The 17457-nt window shown below is 44.4% G+C and overlaps 1 protein-coding gene across 11 annotated transcripts; it reads right to left on the bottom strand.

Moving 5' to 3' along the window:
- Window positions 1-12296: 12296 nt before the first annotated feature.
- Window positions 12297-17446, bottom strand: LOC1280268 (glucosamine-6-phosphate isomerase). Of its 11 annotated transcripts, none has more exons than XM_061657322.1 (3): window positions 17144-17446; window positions 14309-15087; window positions 12297-13841 (listed from the first exon to the last, which is right to left on the bottom strand). In XM_061657322.1, exons 2-3 carry the CDS (start codon window positions 15074-15076, stop codon window positions 13776-13778), a joined length of 834 nt encoding a protein of 277 aa, XP_061513306.1. In that variant the 5' UTR covers window positions 15077-15087; window positions 17144-17446; the 3' UTR covers window positions 12297-13775. The 11 variants fall into 11 exon arrangements, with proteins under 11 accessions (XP_061513306.1, XP_061513314.1, XP_061513310.1 ...); XM_061657330.1 differs by having other exon boundaries at window positions 12297-12730; XM_061657326.1 differs by having other exon boundaries at window positions 12297-13084; window positions 17144-17349.
- Window positions 17447-17457: the final 11 nt, after the last annotated feature.

Raw genomic sequence — 17457 nt, 5'->3', positions numbered from 1 at the left:
GATGATGAGATAAAAGATCTTTTCATTCGCTGTTAAATGCTTTCCAATTCAACTGCTACATTGCTGCAGGTTGTATGGATGAATGGAGCTGCTAGGACGCGTACAGTCAATTGCATTGGGTATGAGCAAATTGAGAAGTCTGAAGACCCTATTAGAAGTATTTATTTAAAGGTAAACTAATTAATTGGAACTTTTGTGTGTGTGTGTGTGTAAAAATTGATGGAAAATGTAAATGCCATTGTTTAAATTGTTCTCTCAAGACACATGATGCTGATTGCATACATTGAGGCGTTTACTGGGTTGACTTATGAAATAGAATTAAATAAATTATTTTTTTATAAGAAATAATTGATTCTTTTTCTGTACAATCAGACAAAAAAATACAAAATACCTCAAATTACATAAAAAAGATCATTTTATATAATCTCGAAGTGCTTCATGTACACGATAAACAAGCAGCACCTTAAAAACAACATGTTGGTATGCATATTGCATACCTTCAGGCGGTTTTATCATTCTACACCTACAGCTCGATCTGTTTTTGTCATCTGCGCGTTATTTTCATCTCAAATTTTATCGCCATATCGACCACTCGCACAAAACCGAGACAACACGAAATCGAAATCTATTATCGCTTTACGATTATGCGTGTAGAGATCGACTCGACCGGCAACCGCGATGATCGGAAGCTTTTCACTCTTCCCATCCGGGGTCTACCGGGGCGGCCGCAAGACAAATCCCATTCCGACAAACCGATTCAATTTAACGACTGCACCATCAAGACCCAGGTTGTCTCTTCACAGCTGTTCCATCTTGACAGCGTTGCGACAGTTGTCATCGGTTTATTCATGTAGTGGTGGTTGTAATGCCAACCTACCCATTTACCTCCTCCGGATGCGTTTCTGTGTGCCTACCGCCGCTCTCTGCATTCGATCCCGTACCGTGTCGGGGGTCAAAAAGCGAACCGATAAACCATACACAGCATCCCATCACCCTGATCAGTTACCGCCGCTCGGAAGAGACCAAACTGCAGTGAAGCAAATAAACGAACGATATCCGTCTGAAAGCTACGATACGTCTTCATTGCGTCCTGTGCGTCTGTTGGCTGCCACATAGCACAACCGAACCGATCCGATCCGACCCGGCAGGTTCGTTAAGAATTCTCAAGGAATGCCTCCCCCCCCTCCCTCCCTCGAAGCATGCCAATAAAAACCCATCGACCTTCTTTGATCACGTTTTATTGCGTCGAAAAGTGGACGCCAGCTACGCGTCGGGCCCGGTACGCAATCCCGAACACCCTCCGGACGCTTCCGGTCCCGGAGTCGCTGGTTTATCCCTTGACGCTTCTCTGTTTGCTATTCTCTCTTAAGGTTGGCAGTTTTCTGTCCCTATGTGGCTTGCGACCGCTACGGACGGTTGGTAGGTGAAAACTTTATACCAATCGATTACGATACACCATTTAAGGGTAAAAGTGTGTGTGAGTGAGAGAGAGTGAAATCGATTTTACGAAAGAGGTATACCGTAGTATTTACGGTCGTTCTTGCTGGGGTAAGAAAGTCCGGACCTGTGCTGTCCGGTGGGAAAAGCTTTTGTAGAACTTTGGGTCCAGTACCAAGCAAACCGAACCTTATCTTGCCATCGATGCTTAGGTTACGTTCGAGGGAAGAAATAAAGTCAAATGTTCGATAATTTAGAATGAACATGTATTATTGCTCACTTTACTGCGCATTGAGGTCATTTTAACTCCATTGAATTAATTTGATAATTTGAAATTTTGATCACCATTATCGTAAAGAAAATTGCACTGAATTAGTAAGATTGAAATTGGCTATGGGACATTTTCAATACAGTTAATCTTGTTGGTCTTGATGGATGCTAACATCACCAAGGTAACAAACAGTGTCGGAAATTTTGATACTGTAATTAACAACAACATTAAACTACTTTGTGCAATCAGGCCATTCGTCATTACACCACACCAGCGCAGCAACGGCATTAAATCAGACGCCAAGCATTCACTCAAATTAATCTCCTTTTGTCACCGCACAAGCATCACCATAATCTCATTTACGTCTTCATCAACAGCAGCGCGTGAAATTTAGCCGCAAATGTTGCTGCACGTTAATGAGCTGTAGCTTCCTGCTGCTCATCGCCAACGCTCCCTTTTTCCGTAGCGATAGCTTTAACTACAGTCGTTCCTGTCAATATCAAGTGCCTAGCTCAACCCCCTGCTCAGTAAGCAGAACTGCCGTTTGATACAGTATCACTGGAAACTAAAACCATTCAAAGGTAAGACGTGAATTACATCATTCGCTTCCAGGTAGTCGGCCGCATTGCTATCTTTAAATCCCTTTTCATTACCCAATACATCAGACAAGTTTAAACTATGCTGGGAAGTCACTGCCGGACCCTTGCTTCTTCCTTCTTCCTCCCGGTGCCGCTCTGATGCCGTCGAGGATAAAGACAACACCTCGCATGCGGAAGCGAAAGGCTGCTCACCCGTACCGGAAATGAGCCAAAAATTACCACCAATAGTGAGACCACAGCTTCCCATCGTGCCCAAAACTTTAGTGGCTACCCCTCCCTGGGATTACTTTGCGTCTTACGGTGAACGGGCCTGCCAGGTGATGTCGGTGCCACACAATCCCCGGGGTGACACGGGGGGACGTTTTCTTGCGTCTTTCCCACGTCTTTGTTGGGGCCTCGTGCAACACGGGTCGGAGCAGTGCAGAAGTGTAGCATCATTAAATATAAACCTAAAAGACGGAAGAATAATTACGATATGATTACAATTTACATAAATTATGAGCGAACGTTTGCGAGCGAACTGTTGTTGTTGGTGGTGTGGTGGTGGAGATGGTTGTTCGCGGTGGCAGCTTCATTGCGCCCTGGCTGGCAGTAGTACTTCTCGCTGGCACAAGTGTTTCAGCGGTGGGTGGTAAAGCGTTGCTAGTGTTGCTTTACGGCAAGCAAATAGTGATGCTCGCTTTTCCTGAGGTGTGGTTTGAGTTAAGGTTATGGGAAAAGGCTGTGGTGTGGTTTTGCTACGATGAAGTGTGGTCGTGCTTGTCATTATTTCGTTTGCGTTAAAGTAAGCTTGTGGCTAGACGAAACAAATTATTGAGTCGAATGTTTCAAATTATACATTGGCAATACATTTTATTCGATTTCATGGTATTTTTTTTCTAAATAATATAATAATTATGGAATTTTATCAACAAAAAATATATCAAAATCACTTTTGCTATCACAATTGCATACATTTAGGCGTATAAATGCTTCCGCTGTCTGCGCAGCGAAACCGAAGTTATAATTTTTTTTTTAAATTCCCAAATTTGCCTACAGACCTGTAGATAAAACAGACGCTTCACACGTATGTATCTGCTTTACTAAATTCTAAGTATCACTCTAAATTGCCTAAATTGTGCTACCATGCTTTATTTGGCTACATTCTTGTTTGCGTAAGCTACCAAGCGTTTTTGCACGTTTTTCTAGGCCTATACACACCTTAAACATCTTTACCTGATCAAAAGCAAACGATTTCATAAGCATGGGATTTGTTTAGCCCTCTTCTTTCTCTAGTGTACCAGCACCACAAACATCACATTTTACGCTGGCAAGCAATTTACACCAGAAAAAGAGACACAAGCTAAGGAAACATGCGTACGGCCCCGGTGATGATTTCGGGCGCACCGAACCGCAATTTATTTACCGTACGTTCGCCTCCACATAACGCAAACATCTAAACACACTTGAGCTCAGGAAACAGGAAATCTACCGAATCAAAGCCTCGTACGCTCTCCATCATGGGCTGAGCGGTTGCACTTGAACTGCTCTTCAAAAAGTCCAAATGTTAATATAACTGTGTGTGTACTTCGTTCCTTTCCCTTCTAGGTCCCGCAAAACACCACATTCGCTGGAACATGTGAAATCACAAAACTTTCCCACCCCTCGAAACGAGCATTATGTGGAAGTGAGTGTGGGCATGTGTGTATGTTAAAAATGTCATGCTCCATATCGTGGCCTCTTTCCCGTTTTCACAAACACAGTCGGAAAAGTCACCGAAAGTGTGAGTTGTCAAACATTGTCGTGAGACGAGGAAAGTTTTTGGCCTCGAAAATAGGTTGACAATTTCGGCTGATCGTAAAGGTGGTACTTGGAATGGAATTGAGCCATTTGGAAATTTCTGAGGATAGAAAAGATATCGAGAAGAATGAGTGAGAGAGAGATAGTGCAACATCAATTTCAAAGGATCATTTCCAGTGCCGAATTTGCTCAGCTTTACAATCCCTAGGAAGGGCTAGGTGACAGGAAATAAGCAAATCAGGCAGCAGCAAGTGAGCACAAAAGTTAGTCCACCCTGCGTACAGGGTTTGGGGGGAGGAAAGTGTCTCCCTTGTAGACCGCGCTTAAAGGGCCCGAGGGTTTGTCCCGAGCTTTACCTGGAAATGGAATCCCGACGTTCATCGCCCAAACCACGCGAACGAAGCGCATGGACAGCAAATGGAACAATGAGTAGCACACGTAAAAGGGCACCGGAAACAACCGACCGGAAGAAGGGGAGACGAATCGGGCCGAATGTTTGCTTTCTATCACACCTTTCGCTTTGGGATAGGGGTCGGGAATGAAAACAACAACACACACACACACACAAAATGGTACCCGGCCCGGTGATTAGGGACGGGATGTTGGACGTAGACCCGATAAACGAGCGTGTGAAAGGAACAGCTTCTTTGCAAACGCTTTCCCTCCCTACAAACGCCACGAATGCCATTTTGCGTGGTGCTGTTATGAGTTGCAACAGCAGCAGCAGCAGCAGCAGAAGAATCTTTCTATTTTTATCCCTCCGTGCCGGTACCGTTTGCTTTGGGCTTTTGACTTTAGCATCAGTTTGTCTTTCTTTGTTCTTCCTCGTTTGCTCGTATGCAAGGACGCCCGGTTCGCTCTTTCTCTCTTTGCTTTATTAAGTTCATTTCCGGATGCTCGTTATTTTTCTGCTTATTTTTCGGTTTCTCGTACTCGCCCGTTCGTGGAACATCTTCGCTTGTAGCCATCATTGGCATCATCTGCAGCAGCAGGATCATCATGAGAATCATCATCATCTGGCAGTGAGTTGTTAGTGGGCACACTCATCAGATAGGGTGTTTTATTTGGCACTTTATATGTAGATGCTCCATAGCAGCAACAGCTGACAAACGTAGAGAGAGAGAGAGCCCGAGAGAAAGAGAACGTTCTCTTTGGTTTGCAATCGCTCGTTCGTATTCGAAGAAATTCCCTCAGCAACGGCTGGTAGCTACACATATCTAAACTGCTCCTCTCGTGCGAAGGAGAAACTCGATGAAACTGTTTTAGAAAAAGCTCTACTTATCGTTGGTCCAACTGGTACTCACTAGCACTCAGTCTTTTTCTTTCAGGAATGGTGGCTTACTCCGTTATTTCAAATAAAATTAATCAATCTTTTGAAGTATTTTTCGTTTAAATTTCGATTGTTATCAATATTAATCTTTAAAGCTAGATTTAAGAAGATTTTGTGCTGTGGATTGCATACTTTTAGGCTGTGCGATACCATGAGTGTCTGGTTTATTATAGTAGAGCTTTCATAAAAAGAAACATGAAACATAACTTTAACGAAATGAAACGAAATACATTCTTCTATGCATACAGTAATGTTCAAAAATAGTTTCTTTGCTTAATTTGCATCTTACTCGTACCTTTTTGCTCATAGCTATACGCCTAACAGTATGCAATCTATTTTGGGTTTTAAAAACATTTTTTGGAATCAATGAAGCCAATGAGCTGCTCAAAAAAGCATGTTGCATACTTTCTGGCGCTATATATTTTCGAAACCGATGATACAAGGTTTCACGATTTATTGGTTAGTTGCCATATTTGTTTGTGTTCGCCTCACAATTTATTAATCGTTTCCTATGGATTTTTTGCGCCTTCCCACGATTTATTGGTATCGTTCCATATCGAACCAAAAACAATGGAAAACGCCCCAAAAATTGTAGGAATAAACCAAAAAATAGGCAAAATAGGATAGGCAACCAAAAATTTCCAGGAGACAACCAAAAACCCTTGGCAAACCCAACAAAAGTAGGGTGCATACTGTCAGGCGCAAGTGTGCCCTCTCGTAAATGAAAGCATTTAAAGGGAATTTGAACAAAATAACATTATTTTTGTCGTAAAACTGAACTGTACTCATAATAATACGAATTCATTCAACATTTGCAACGTAATTCTTTTTTCATTTTCTAAAAAAAAATCAAACATCATAAATGTCGTCTACTGCTCATTAAAACTAATACTAACATTTTCCCATCATTTTCCATCCCACGGTTGCTTATTACAGGTAAATTGCAAACCAGTGTTCACCTGCGTGTGTGTAATGAACTCCGTTAAAACGAACATTGACTTCAATTGCTAGACTTTCTCCGGGAGCACACCCTTTCCAAATGGCGGGAGGAAAAAACCCCTACCAACCCCACCTCGCTCCAAGAAACAATGAACCCAATGTGATGGATCGCATGTCGGTACGAAGAAGCCATCGCGAACCGTGCCTACACCGTGCCTAATTTATGCACATTTTCCAAACGCCAAAAGCGTGATTATAATAGAGCGTGCTGCACGAAACTTTCCATCGTGCGTGATGGAAGTTTCACGTTTCATCGCAGTAAAGGTGTTTTACTTTTTTGTTTTCTATTAATTCCCCTTCTGTGCCTCAGTGCTAAATCAACTTTTGCACAGCTGAGATGGTGTAAGATATGAACGGAGAGTCTCGCCAGTACGATAGCTTTCTAGCAGGAACCGGTAAGGTTTGGTCAAACATTGTGCCCTGTGCTCGAAGTGATTTACGAGACGCATTAAAATGTGCGATTGTATCTTGCCATTTCGACAGGCCCAGGTGTTGCACAACTAACCAGCCTTAACAATCGATAACAACTTTTGCTTTTAAAGCTTACCCGGCCACATCTCGTTCACAAACGCAAACACTGTTTGGTATCGGTAAAAAGTTTTCCAAAAAACAATACAATTTCCAGTGGGCGTTTTCTATCCCTTTTCCCGCTTTGTTTGCCTTCGGATGAGCCACGTGCTGTGTGGATGGTTTCGAAAGCTGCACCACACCCACAATCGCTCCAGATAGTGGCAGATCGATGGATTGGGGTGAAATTAATTAAAACTTATGATAACGCTTTTTCACCTCCGCAAACGTTTCCGAAAAACGCTCGCTTGGGACGGTGGTACGGTCACAGGGAATCGTACCATCGTGAGCGATAATTTCCCTCCCCGTCTCGGAACAACAAACCGCCTAACCGAACGCATTAGCGATCCCATGCGCTCATACATCTTTGATGGAAGTAATCAAACCATTCAAACAATAAGCCTTCACATTTCTTTCCCATGGCTTTCGTTTCTACACGAAGGCATGATTGGCAGCAGGGGCGTGAAGGTAAGGCGACGACCGCTGTTAGTCTTACCAATAGAGTGCCCTTTAAGCCCATTCGAAGAACGCAAATAACAACACTCGTTTCCCACTCTCCGTTCCAAGAGCAGGGCCCCTTTATTAACACGACACGAGCCTGGCTTTTGTGTTTGATCGTTCTAGTGCGTTTCCATGCTACCTTTTTGCTACAGAGTGAACTGATTTATTCACGCAAATAAACATGGTAACTAGCTATGGTGGGTAGTCGTATCATGCGAACAGTACTGGTGGATGGTGGAAGCAAACGGAAGCGTGGTACAATTAGAACGCATTAAAGCGCTTTTATCAGGGAAATTAAATGCAATATTTCTCTACAAATGGATTGCACTTCATCAAATTGTTCTGGTGAGCTAATTAATAAATGATTCAAAAGGCTTTGAAAAGAAGGAGAAACCGATTTGAGAAGGCAAAATGCAACGTAATTTTAAAAAATAGAACAAACATGATATGAAACATTCAATACCCGTGGTTGCCCGAAAACGCCTAAAAGTATGCAAATAAAATGAAAGACTCTAGATTCGTTGCTACGAAGCGTTTTTCATACAATTTAACGGACTCATTCTTTTCGATTCTTTATTTGTAGTCCTTTACGACCTCGATTTTGAATTTATTTTATTTTTTAACCTTCCTAGACCTTCCAAAAACCCTGCTTAAAGCAATCGATTCGCTATCAATTATTCGTGTAATCGATCAATTTGCTTTGCCTCTAGCAGAATCGCTTATTTGTTTGTTTAATTTTAAAGCGCACCCAAAAACTCTTATTCAATTATACCTTCCGGTTCCTTCTCAGGTAAAACACTTGAACACTTGGTGGAGCAAAAAAAAACTGGGACACACGTACCTTCTTTCTTTGCAATTTTCCACTTTTACCTTCTCCAGTCCCTGAGCGAGCAAATGAAATTAGCGATCTTTTCTTCAGCAGGACCGCAGCCTTCTGCCGATTCAACCTTACATGGTGATCTCCCCTTTTATTTTTTTTGAGCCCATCCCCTTTATCTCCCTTGAGAACCGTTGTTTGTCGGTTCGTTTGTAGCAGTAACATCGTTAAAATCCCTCCCAAACGTAATTTATTAGCGAACCCAAAAGGCGCGGGGCCTAACGTAGGCAAAGACCGAACCCCACCGATGCTGTGGTTTGCAGCACCGGTCTGCATCTGACTGTGCGTCCTTCCCCGTGGCTTTAAATCCCGCAGCGTACCAACAAATTCCGCGCGTCCACATCCCGAGGGCTGGCATCGCTTTTTTGCTCTTGATTTTCTCATCATTATCATTGGAATGCAAGAAAATGCGGCATAGTTGAGAAGCGCCGACAAACAGGCCACTGGCATCCATCTCGGGGGGAATGGGAAGCAAGCATTCATTTGCGAAGGATTTTAAAACGCTTGATCCGTTTGTTCTCTCGTGGCGGAGGGTGAACTTTGACGTGGGGAGAACGGTTTGCTTTTGAATGTTGGGAAACACCAAAAATCCTCACAGAGGGCAACGGTTCGACGGTAATTGTGCTTCCTCGCATTGGAAACGAACACAAACGCTCCTCCTTGGTCCACGGTATAGAATTTTGTTTTCCTCTTGCGGGAGATTTCCATAGCGATGAGCAATTTCTTTGTGAAAATCAAGGAATGTCTGGAGAGATGGAAAATGCATTTGGGGAAGAAAAAATCGGTCATTCTTCTTTGTTGGATTACCATCTGATAGATGTTTGCAAGGAAGCATGCAAGCGAATTTACATAGCGAAATGGGAAAAAAGGTCAAAGGGCACCATTTAATAGCGCCTACAAGTATGCAATGGTGAGGATAATCGTTCCTAATAACGGTTATTTAAATATATTATTTTATTACATCGAATTAAACAGTAGAAAAGCGTAGCTATAGTAGACTCAAACAGTAGACATTTTATTAAAAAAACTATAAAGAACACGACGAAAGCAACCATTCCAACATACATGTGACATATACAATGCAACTCACTCACAACATTCGCTCCATTTCACGTATCATATACTGCTCAAAAGCTAATAAAATTACAACTTCATCTCCTTCCTCTCCGTCCACTCCTACAAAGCGAATGCACAACGAAAGAACAAATTACTTCCATCACGCGTATCGAAAAAGGGGTTTAATTCACAAAACGATACCCCACGCTACCAACCGTTCGCCTCTGCTCCTACGCCAATCCATTTGTTACGGCTTTTCGATTTCATTTCCGATTCGTACCGTGCACCTTTCTTCATTTATTTCCTCGGACTTTTTTTCCTGTGCGTGTGCCCCCCCCCAATTTTGGGCGAGGATCGATAACGTCGAAATAAATGATTGGAGCTGGAAAAAGAAAATCCCCTCTTTCCACACCGAAAACCTAATTGGGTGTTGTTCCGGCCAATTGGCTCGGGCGCGGAATCTCGAGATGTGTTGGTAAGTCGCTTTCGCCGCGCCACGGTAAAGCTTTCCATTATCTGTGGCGTGTGGGCGAGTTGTGTGGGATGGAAAATCCTAATCGAAGCGGTGGCACACTTTTTGTAAGTTGTAATGTTGGGCCATGTTTTCGTTGTGATTGGTTTTTTTCTTTTCACTTTCTCTCTATTTGCGCTCGTGTTACAATTGGTTCGGTTTGACCAGAATGGCAAACCGTTGCTTGATTGCCATTCGGTGCATGTACGGGAAGATTTGCACTGTGCAAGTGCATCGATCCTGCAGGGATTTCGCTTCCCATAACGGATCCCACGTGCAAGTGCAATCTATTTACGAACCGTTGGCAAAACTAATTCACTCAGACTTTAGCCGTCCCTCAGAGATTCAAGTTTCTTTTCCCTCCCTCGGATCGCTTTTTTCAACAACAACAGCAACAACAGGTTGAAGACATTTTCCTTTTCGGATAAAAACCCCTTTCCCATTGCAGCGAAACCCCTTCCACAGTTATCGCATCATTTCTTTCCATCGTGCCGTGTTTTATCGTGCGCCTTTCTTCTGCCCCGGAGTTTTAATGTGATTAAACAAGAGGGCACCCTTCCGGTGGGTGCGCATTTCTTTCTGGGAGACACCACCACACAGAAGCAGGTCGACGAGCGGAACATTGGTTGAAGATTAAGATGGAGCGCCCTAAAGTAGGAGGGAAGAAAGTGTGGAAAACGAAATGTTTCTCAATTTTCTGTCCTCTCGTTCGCTTGCGATAAGTTGAATGAACTTAATTTGTCTCATCCGCAATTATGGTTTTAGCTCACCGCCTGCTTGCGCTTCGATCTGTGAAGAGTGCCGAAACGAAACGTTATCGTACTTTGGTTCGATGCTTACGTACGACGAAACATCGCAGAGCAATAAGCACCAGGAGCACGGTGAGGATTTAATTAGCACCTTCGTCCGTTAGTATCCTTCTAGGTGTTCTGTTGGACGATGCGAACGGCAGATAGTGACAGAAAGCAGAACGTAATTGCTGCCGATCGTATTGTAGCAAATATTTGCAGCAATTGTGTTCGGACTGGTATTTAAAAGGAATGTGTATAACCAACTCGTAGTTCAAATTATGGCGTCATTATAAATCTCGCTTCCTTGCGCGCCTAAATGTATGCATTCAAGCTTAAACAATTTTCAAATACTTGCTGGTACATTTTAGAAACCCGTTTTTCATATGGTTTATTTTTATTTCATGCATAAAATGTAAATATAAAATTCAGTAGTGAATCAATATGACTTGGCTGCATCATCTGATCAAAAAACGTAAAACATAAGTTCACATTGCATACTTCTAGGCGTTCTGGTTAGCGATGAGTTGAAATGAAGTATATTTATTTACATAGCATACTTTTAGGCGGTAAATAAAACGGATAGCAAATTCAAAGAAATTGCATTAGTAATCTAAAGAATAAAACATAAACTTAACCTTTTTGAAGCAAAAAAAATCGTTACTAACCGCTCTACTTACCACCAGTGCCTCGTAGAACGAACAAATCACAGCATTACACCCCCCCCCCCCCCCCGAAAGCGTTGGCTCCATTTCATCGCACACAACCTTGGCCAGTATCGACGGGAACGTTGCTTTTATGAAGCCCTTTGGAAAGTTTTACGATCCAACCCTACTGTTACCACAGTCAGGGTGGGGTTCATTTTCCTGCAAATCAAACCATAACGATACCCCGACGAGCTTTGGCGTGCCAATCCCCTGCACTAAAGCTAATCGGAGCACAACCACCAACCAAGTACCACCCTTTTATTCCTGTTTTTTTACAACACTAAGCTAAAGTCTAAAAATGAAGTTAAACATGGAAGCGGTTCCTTTCCATGATGTAAAACTATAAACTTACCCTTCGCATAAAACCGTCCTGCCAGTGCCCTTGGTCGGTAGATGGATGGCTGTTTTTGGCCCCCGCCAAAAAAAGGCTACCAACTGTGACTTTCGACGTATGCGTGTGTGTGTGTGTGTGTCGTGATAATGGTGAAAGTTTTATTTCATGCTGCATGCAAGCGCACCAACACACACCCTCTTACCCAAAGCTCTGCTGGCCATGATCAGCCGCAGCATGCTCGATCCCGTCTGCACACTGGACAAGTGAACTCCAACTGGCAAAGTGGTGAGAAGTTTAAAGCACCATAAATGATCCCGGTTTTACGATCCCGAGGAAATGTCAATTACGAGCACCCGGACGAGGGGGTGCTTTAACAGGAACGCATGCAGAACCCATTCGCTGCAGAAGACTGTTCGGCATGGTGAGACTGTTCGGCGGCACAGACTTTACGACCACAGAGCAAATTATTAACACGCTCTCATTGCTTGCCCGACGGCAAATAGAGTTGGTTCTAGTTCTGGGTACAATAACGCTTGCCTGTTGCTTTCATAAAGTTGATTCGATTCTTTTATTTTCTATTTTCATCGTGAAAAAAACGTGTTTGCAAAGCACTGCTTGAGATTTGGAAAGAACACTGAAGTAATACAGTACACAGCAATAAAACGAAAATAATAATAAAACAAAAGTTCAACTATACATAACAATAAATTGCACCGTTACTGTTAACATGTTTGTGGCTTGGCTTCCCACACAAACACTACTCAGCAATCCTTCGAGTTCGTTGCCACCGGACGTAAGCCACCATTCGCATCGCAATACTAAGGTAGATATGGTTTTGTCAACATTGCAGTCCTCCTAGCCACCTAATTTGTTATCAATTTGCTCCCCAAAATCCCCACCATCTTGCCAGCAGTGCATCGCGTTTACTTCGGTGCATCATCCTCGATCAGCTTGGAGTGTACGTCCATCAGACCCTGTGTGTGTATGTATTTGGGGGGGAAGAAATGACATCAAAGAGAATTAGCACCAAACCACAGCAGCACATGCACCATATCGCGTCGGACCTCGTACACCTTCATCTTCTTTCGGGACCCGGTTGGGTTTGCTTCATTGGCAGAAGGCAAAATGTGCACCGAAAGGTGCCATTGGAGCAACAAAGCATGAACTAGTGAGGGAACAAAACTATCTTTCAGCATCATTGGATAGAACACGACCTCTCTACGGGGCGGAGATTTAGCCAACGGGAGAGCTAGAGGGAGAACTAGTCGAGAGATTCAATTGCGCAGCGTTGCCTGCTCAAGCCCGTCGGCAGATAGTTTGTAGCAATCCTAGACGCACCGAGGAATACACGTGGTGGGGACAATCGGGGATAAAGAATGAAAGAACAAAAAGATAAAGATAAGAAAACAATGTGCAAATTTGCTGCAGCCGGGTTGTTTGCGGTGCATAAAAAACCCAACACACACACACGTGTGCGTCGTGTTCAAAACCATAATGTTGTCCCTCCCTTCCCTGGGGGGCAGTTCCACCTTCAACCTTGGTTAGCCACACGTGAACCGACCACAAACAGCACAAACTAATTTATGAGAGGGATGGGAGAGACAGGACCGATTTCCGAAACGATTCCGATGTTTTTGTACTGATGGTGGAGAGCCCCATGTGTACCTCCAATGCAGAAAAATATATGTTTTTTTCACCCATGTCCAATCTTAATGCATAAATGTACTGTCCAAACGATAGGGAAGCAAGAATGTGACACATTCATGATGAATGTGTTTGTCTGGTCGAGTTGATCAGTCTCACGTTCTATCACCTTCAAACCTTCAATGTTCTGTCACACATGAGTACCTACAAAACAATAGAGAAACGACGATCGAAGCATTTTGCATGCTGTTTCAAAAGAATATTCGATTATATTTCACTCCTCCCAGTAGACGGACACACGTAGAAAAAAATACTGTTCTTTTGCAGGGGTTTTTTGTATATGCGGCATCATTCGTCGGTCGGCTCATTGCGCTCTTACTTAAGCTTTCGTACGTCCGCCGAGTCCTCCTCGATCAACTTGTGGTGCACATTGCTTAGGGCCTGGAAAGTGACGACGACCAAGTGCCGGCACACGTGTGAAGGGAAAATGAACCGAATTAGTGCACCGAATTGGGGGGAGGGTTGAATGTAGACCCAAATTCAAAAGGTAGCCATCACCAATGATTTGTTAAGCACTTATGGTCTAACTACCAATGTAAACCAAATCCAAATGGGATTGTAAAAGTGCTATTTTAAAAAGATAATGTACATTATAACAATCAAGTTATATGTTTCAAATAACTACTTGAAGAAATTGTTGAAAACAATGTTATATTATCAATTAAAAATAACCACAACCAGAGAAGAAGAAGAAGAAAAGCCTTAACCAAATCCTATTTAATCCTGTATGTCCAAATGTAATAAAGCTTGCTATGTACAGCGTTTGTCTTTGGAAATGTTGAAACCACAACCGTTTTACCAACCAACCACCTTCTACCCAACATTTCCCATCGCCAAAAAACACTTACCTTGAAATACTTGACCGTTTTCACCCGCAGCTCGAGCGTCGCGTCCTCGTCGCAGATCATGATCGTGTGCGGATGCTGCTGGAACGCGCTGACCGTCCACATATGGTTCACGCCCTCCTCGATCGCCTTGTACAGGGCGAACGCTTTGTGCGACCCCAGTATCATGATCATCACCTCGCGCGCATCCATCACCGTCGCCACGCCGACCGTCAGCGCCTGCTTCGGCACCTTGCTAATGTCGTTCCCAAAGAAGCGCGCATTCGCCTCCAGTGTGTCCTGCGCGAGCGTTTTCACGCGCGTCCTCGACGCCAGCGACGATCCCGGCTCGTTAAACGCAATGTGCCCGTCCGGTCCGATGCCACCGATGAACAGCTCAATCCCACCCGCCGCCCGAATCTTCTCCTCGAACGCATCGCACTCCGCCACCAGATCGGGCGCATTACCGTCGAGGATGTGCACGTTTTCCGGATCGATGTCGATGTGTTTGAAAAAGTTGTGCCACATAAAGTAATGGTAGCTTTCCGGGTGGTCCCGCGGCAAATCCACGTACTCGTCCATGTTGAACGTTTTCACGTACTTGAACGAGATGCGCCCCTGCTGGTGGAACTTGATCAGGTGCCGGTACATGCCGAGCGGGGTCGAGCCGGTCGGCAGGCCGAGCGTAAAGTACCGATCCGGGCCGGGCTTGAAGTCGTTGATGCGCTTCATCACGTACTTGGCCGACCATTCGCCGACGTACTCGGCCGTGTCGAGGATGATTAGACGCATCTTGCAATGGGCTGAAAATAGGGGAAAGGAGAGAAAGAAATGAAGCAACAACAACAACAAAAACCGCATGATTAGTTGGCAGGAAACATGGGGAACCATGCTCAAGTGTATTGATTGCGTGCGGCTAAAAGGCCAGCAGTTCGATCCAGTATCGCGTATCGGTTTCATCCCTTCTGAGATACATGCCCACAGGCACACAAACACACACACACACATACGGCGTAAGTGAAATATAATGACATTAGTTCCGGCGGCGATGCCCCCAAAGCAACTGCCACACGCGTTACTGTCCCGCGTGGATGCGAGGGGGCGTGGGTGGCGGAGGGCTAAATCCGGCACAAAGTTTATTAAGATTGATGACTACAGTTCGGGGCGGTTCGGTTCGCTTCACTCCCGAAGGACATTGGTTCTGGGGATGTGATTTGAATTGATATTCATGTGTACGCGCGACGCCCGTACGCAACAGCAGGCCACAAACGCAGAGACGGAGAGTGTCTCTTCGCACGGAATTCAATTAGGCGTGTGTGTGTGTGCGTACGCCATCGAACGTCAATTTAGCCACTGTTTGTGGCACCAATTTTCGGGACCTAGTTTTTGCTTTTTTTCGGATACACTAGGGTCACGGACACGACACGCAACAAACGGCGCTAATAAACAGTACGGCGTTGCGCGTTCTGGGAATACAGCCTGCTTTGGTGTGGGTCTACTGGTTTGTAATGGAACAAAATTTGAAAGCAACGACACATACACACACACACACAGTGGGCTTTGCAAATGAAGTTACGATTTGCACTCTGCACTCGATACAGTTCCAACCGCAGCCTCAGGACACCACCAACTGACCGAATGAGCTTGCAGCTCGCGCAAACCCACCACGCTACGCAACTGTTTGGCCGTATACCGAATTCGGGTCAATGTTATCATAGTTTTGCTCGACTGCGCACCATTTTTTTTTTCAACCCCCACCTTTGTGTACGGACCGCGAAACGCACCCTTGCTGGCGAACTGGTTTGTGGCTTTAAGCACCCCGCAAAAGCGAAGACGAAACGACTCCACACACGCGCACACGCGGCTCAAAGGATGGACACGCTACAGCCGACTGACCGTGTGCGTGAAGATCGCGGCCCGTTTTATGGACTGTCAGGGTGAGCAGAGTCTCACAGCAATTACAAAGCAGCACCCGAGCCGATACCACTTGATGCACTTGTCGTAAGGCGCGGCGGAAGGCAGCCTGCTCGGAAGCGCGAAATTAAACGCGAAGGACAAAACGAACTGCTGCTCGGGGTTGACCTACTCCCAGCGCTATGCTTCGGGCTTCTTATCAGCTTCCAAAGGGACTGTATTTGTAGGTCAAATCCGATTTGTTGTTATCAAACGGACTGATTCCGAATACTTCGACTGAAAAAGGGCTGCAATGGGTGATTCTGGCAATGGATCCTTCTTCCAGCGCATTCCAGCGGATGAATTATTCATGCTGTCGCTGCTCGGGAAGAGATAACACACAATCAGTGTGATAAAAATACATTCGTTCCAAGCACACTCTGTCTTGCTTCCCCAAATTGCGTTAGCGTTAGCACAACTTGCCTTTACTGCGAATCGTACGGCAACTCCATTTCGCACGCTTCCATCCAAGGCGACTTTGTTTGACCTTGAAATTAAAGACGCCACCGTTGCCCCCAAAACGAGCGGCACGCATTGTTTCGCCACCATTTACATCCATTTGCCTTCCGTGCGGTGCAGCATGCCTGCATTCGTGTTTCTTCCGCCAATGAGCCATACCGTGCAATGTAAACAACGCAACAACAACAACAGCTGGTGGTGGTTCGGGTTACAGCGCAAAACAACCAACGATCCGGTGCAGCCGGTCAATGACCCCTCAATGATTGAAAGGGGAAGCTTCCTAATGGTTGCGAAGGAAGATTGTTTGGCATGCGGGGCGAGCGATTTTTTGCGGATTATATCACCAAAACCTACAACCTTATCAAGCGGATTAGCTTCTTCGGCGTCTGATAAGAGCTAAAATTATTGTCTAAAACTTGTGTAGAATGCGTTTTTATCGCTACTTACCGGAACGTTTACTTATCACCAACAATAAACACTGAACAACGAACCAAACTGACAGCGACTGGAAGAAGCAATCGCCCGTACGAGCTTATCGGACACCAGCAAACAGGCTCACAGTGAAGGCACTTTTTCTCTTATAAAGAAAATACTTAACAAGATGATACACGAAAAAAACTTTCTTGAGTATATTCGGGATGCATTTAGTTGCGATTTGGACTAGCTTTTTCCTTTCTTTTTGTTAATTAAAGGATTTAAAAGGGGTGCATTCGATTGTTTACATTCGGCGTTTTGACACGATCTGAATGTAGCCTGCATTG

Source organism: Anopheles gambiae, chromosome 3 (assembly GCF_943734735.2).
Source record: "Anopheles gambiae chromosome 3, idAnoGambNW_F1_1, whole genome shotgun sequence".
Classification (NCBI taxonomy): domain Eukaryota; kingdom Metazoa; phylum Arthropoda; class Insecta; order Diptera; family Culicidae; genus Anopheles; species Anopheles gambiae.
Note: the sequence above shows the minus strand (reverse complement) of the source record. Positions and strands in the feature narration are given on the sequence as shown.

What these genes read in the sequence shown, in the direction of transcription:
- LOC1280268 (XM_061657320.1), bottom strand. Translation starts at nt 15,076, where the DNA reads ATGCGTCTAATCATCCTCGACACGGCCGAGTACGTCGGCGAATGGTCG.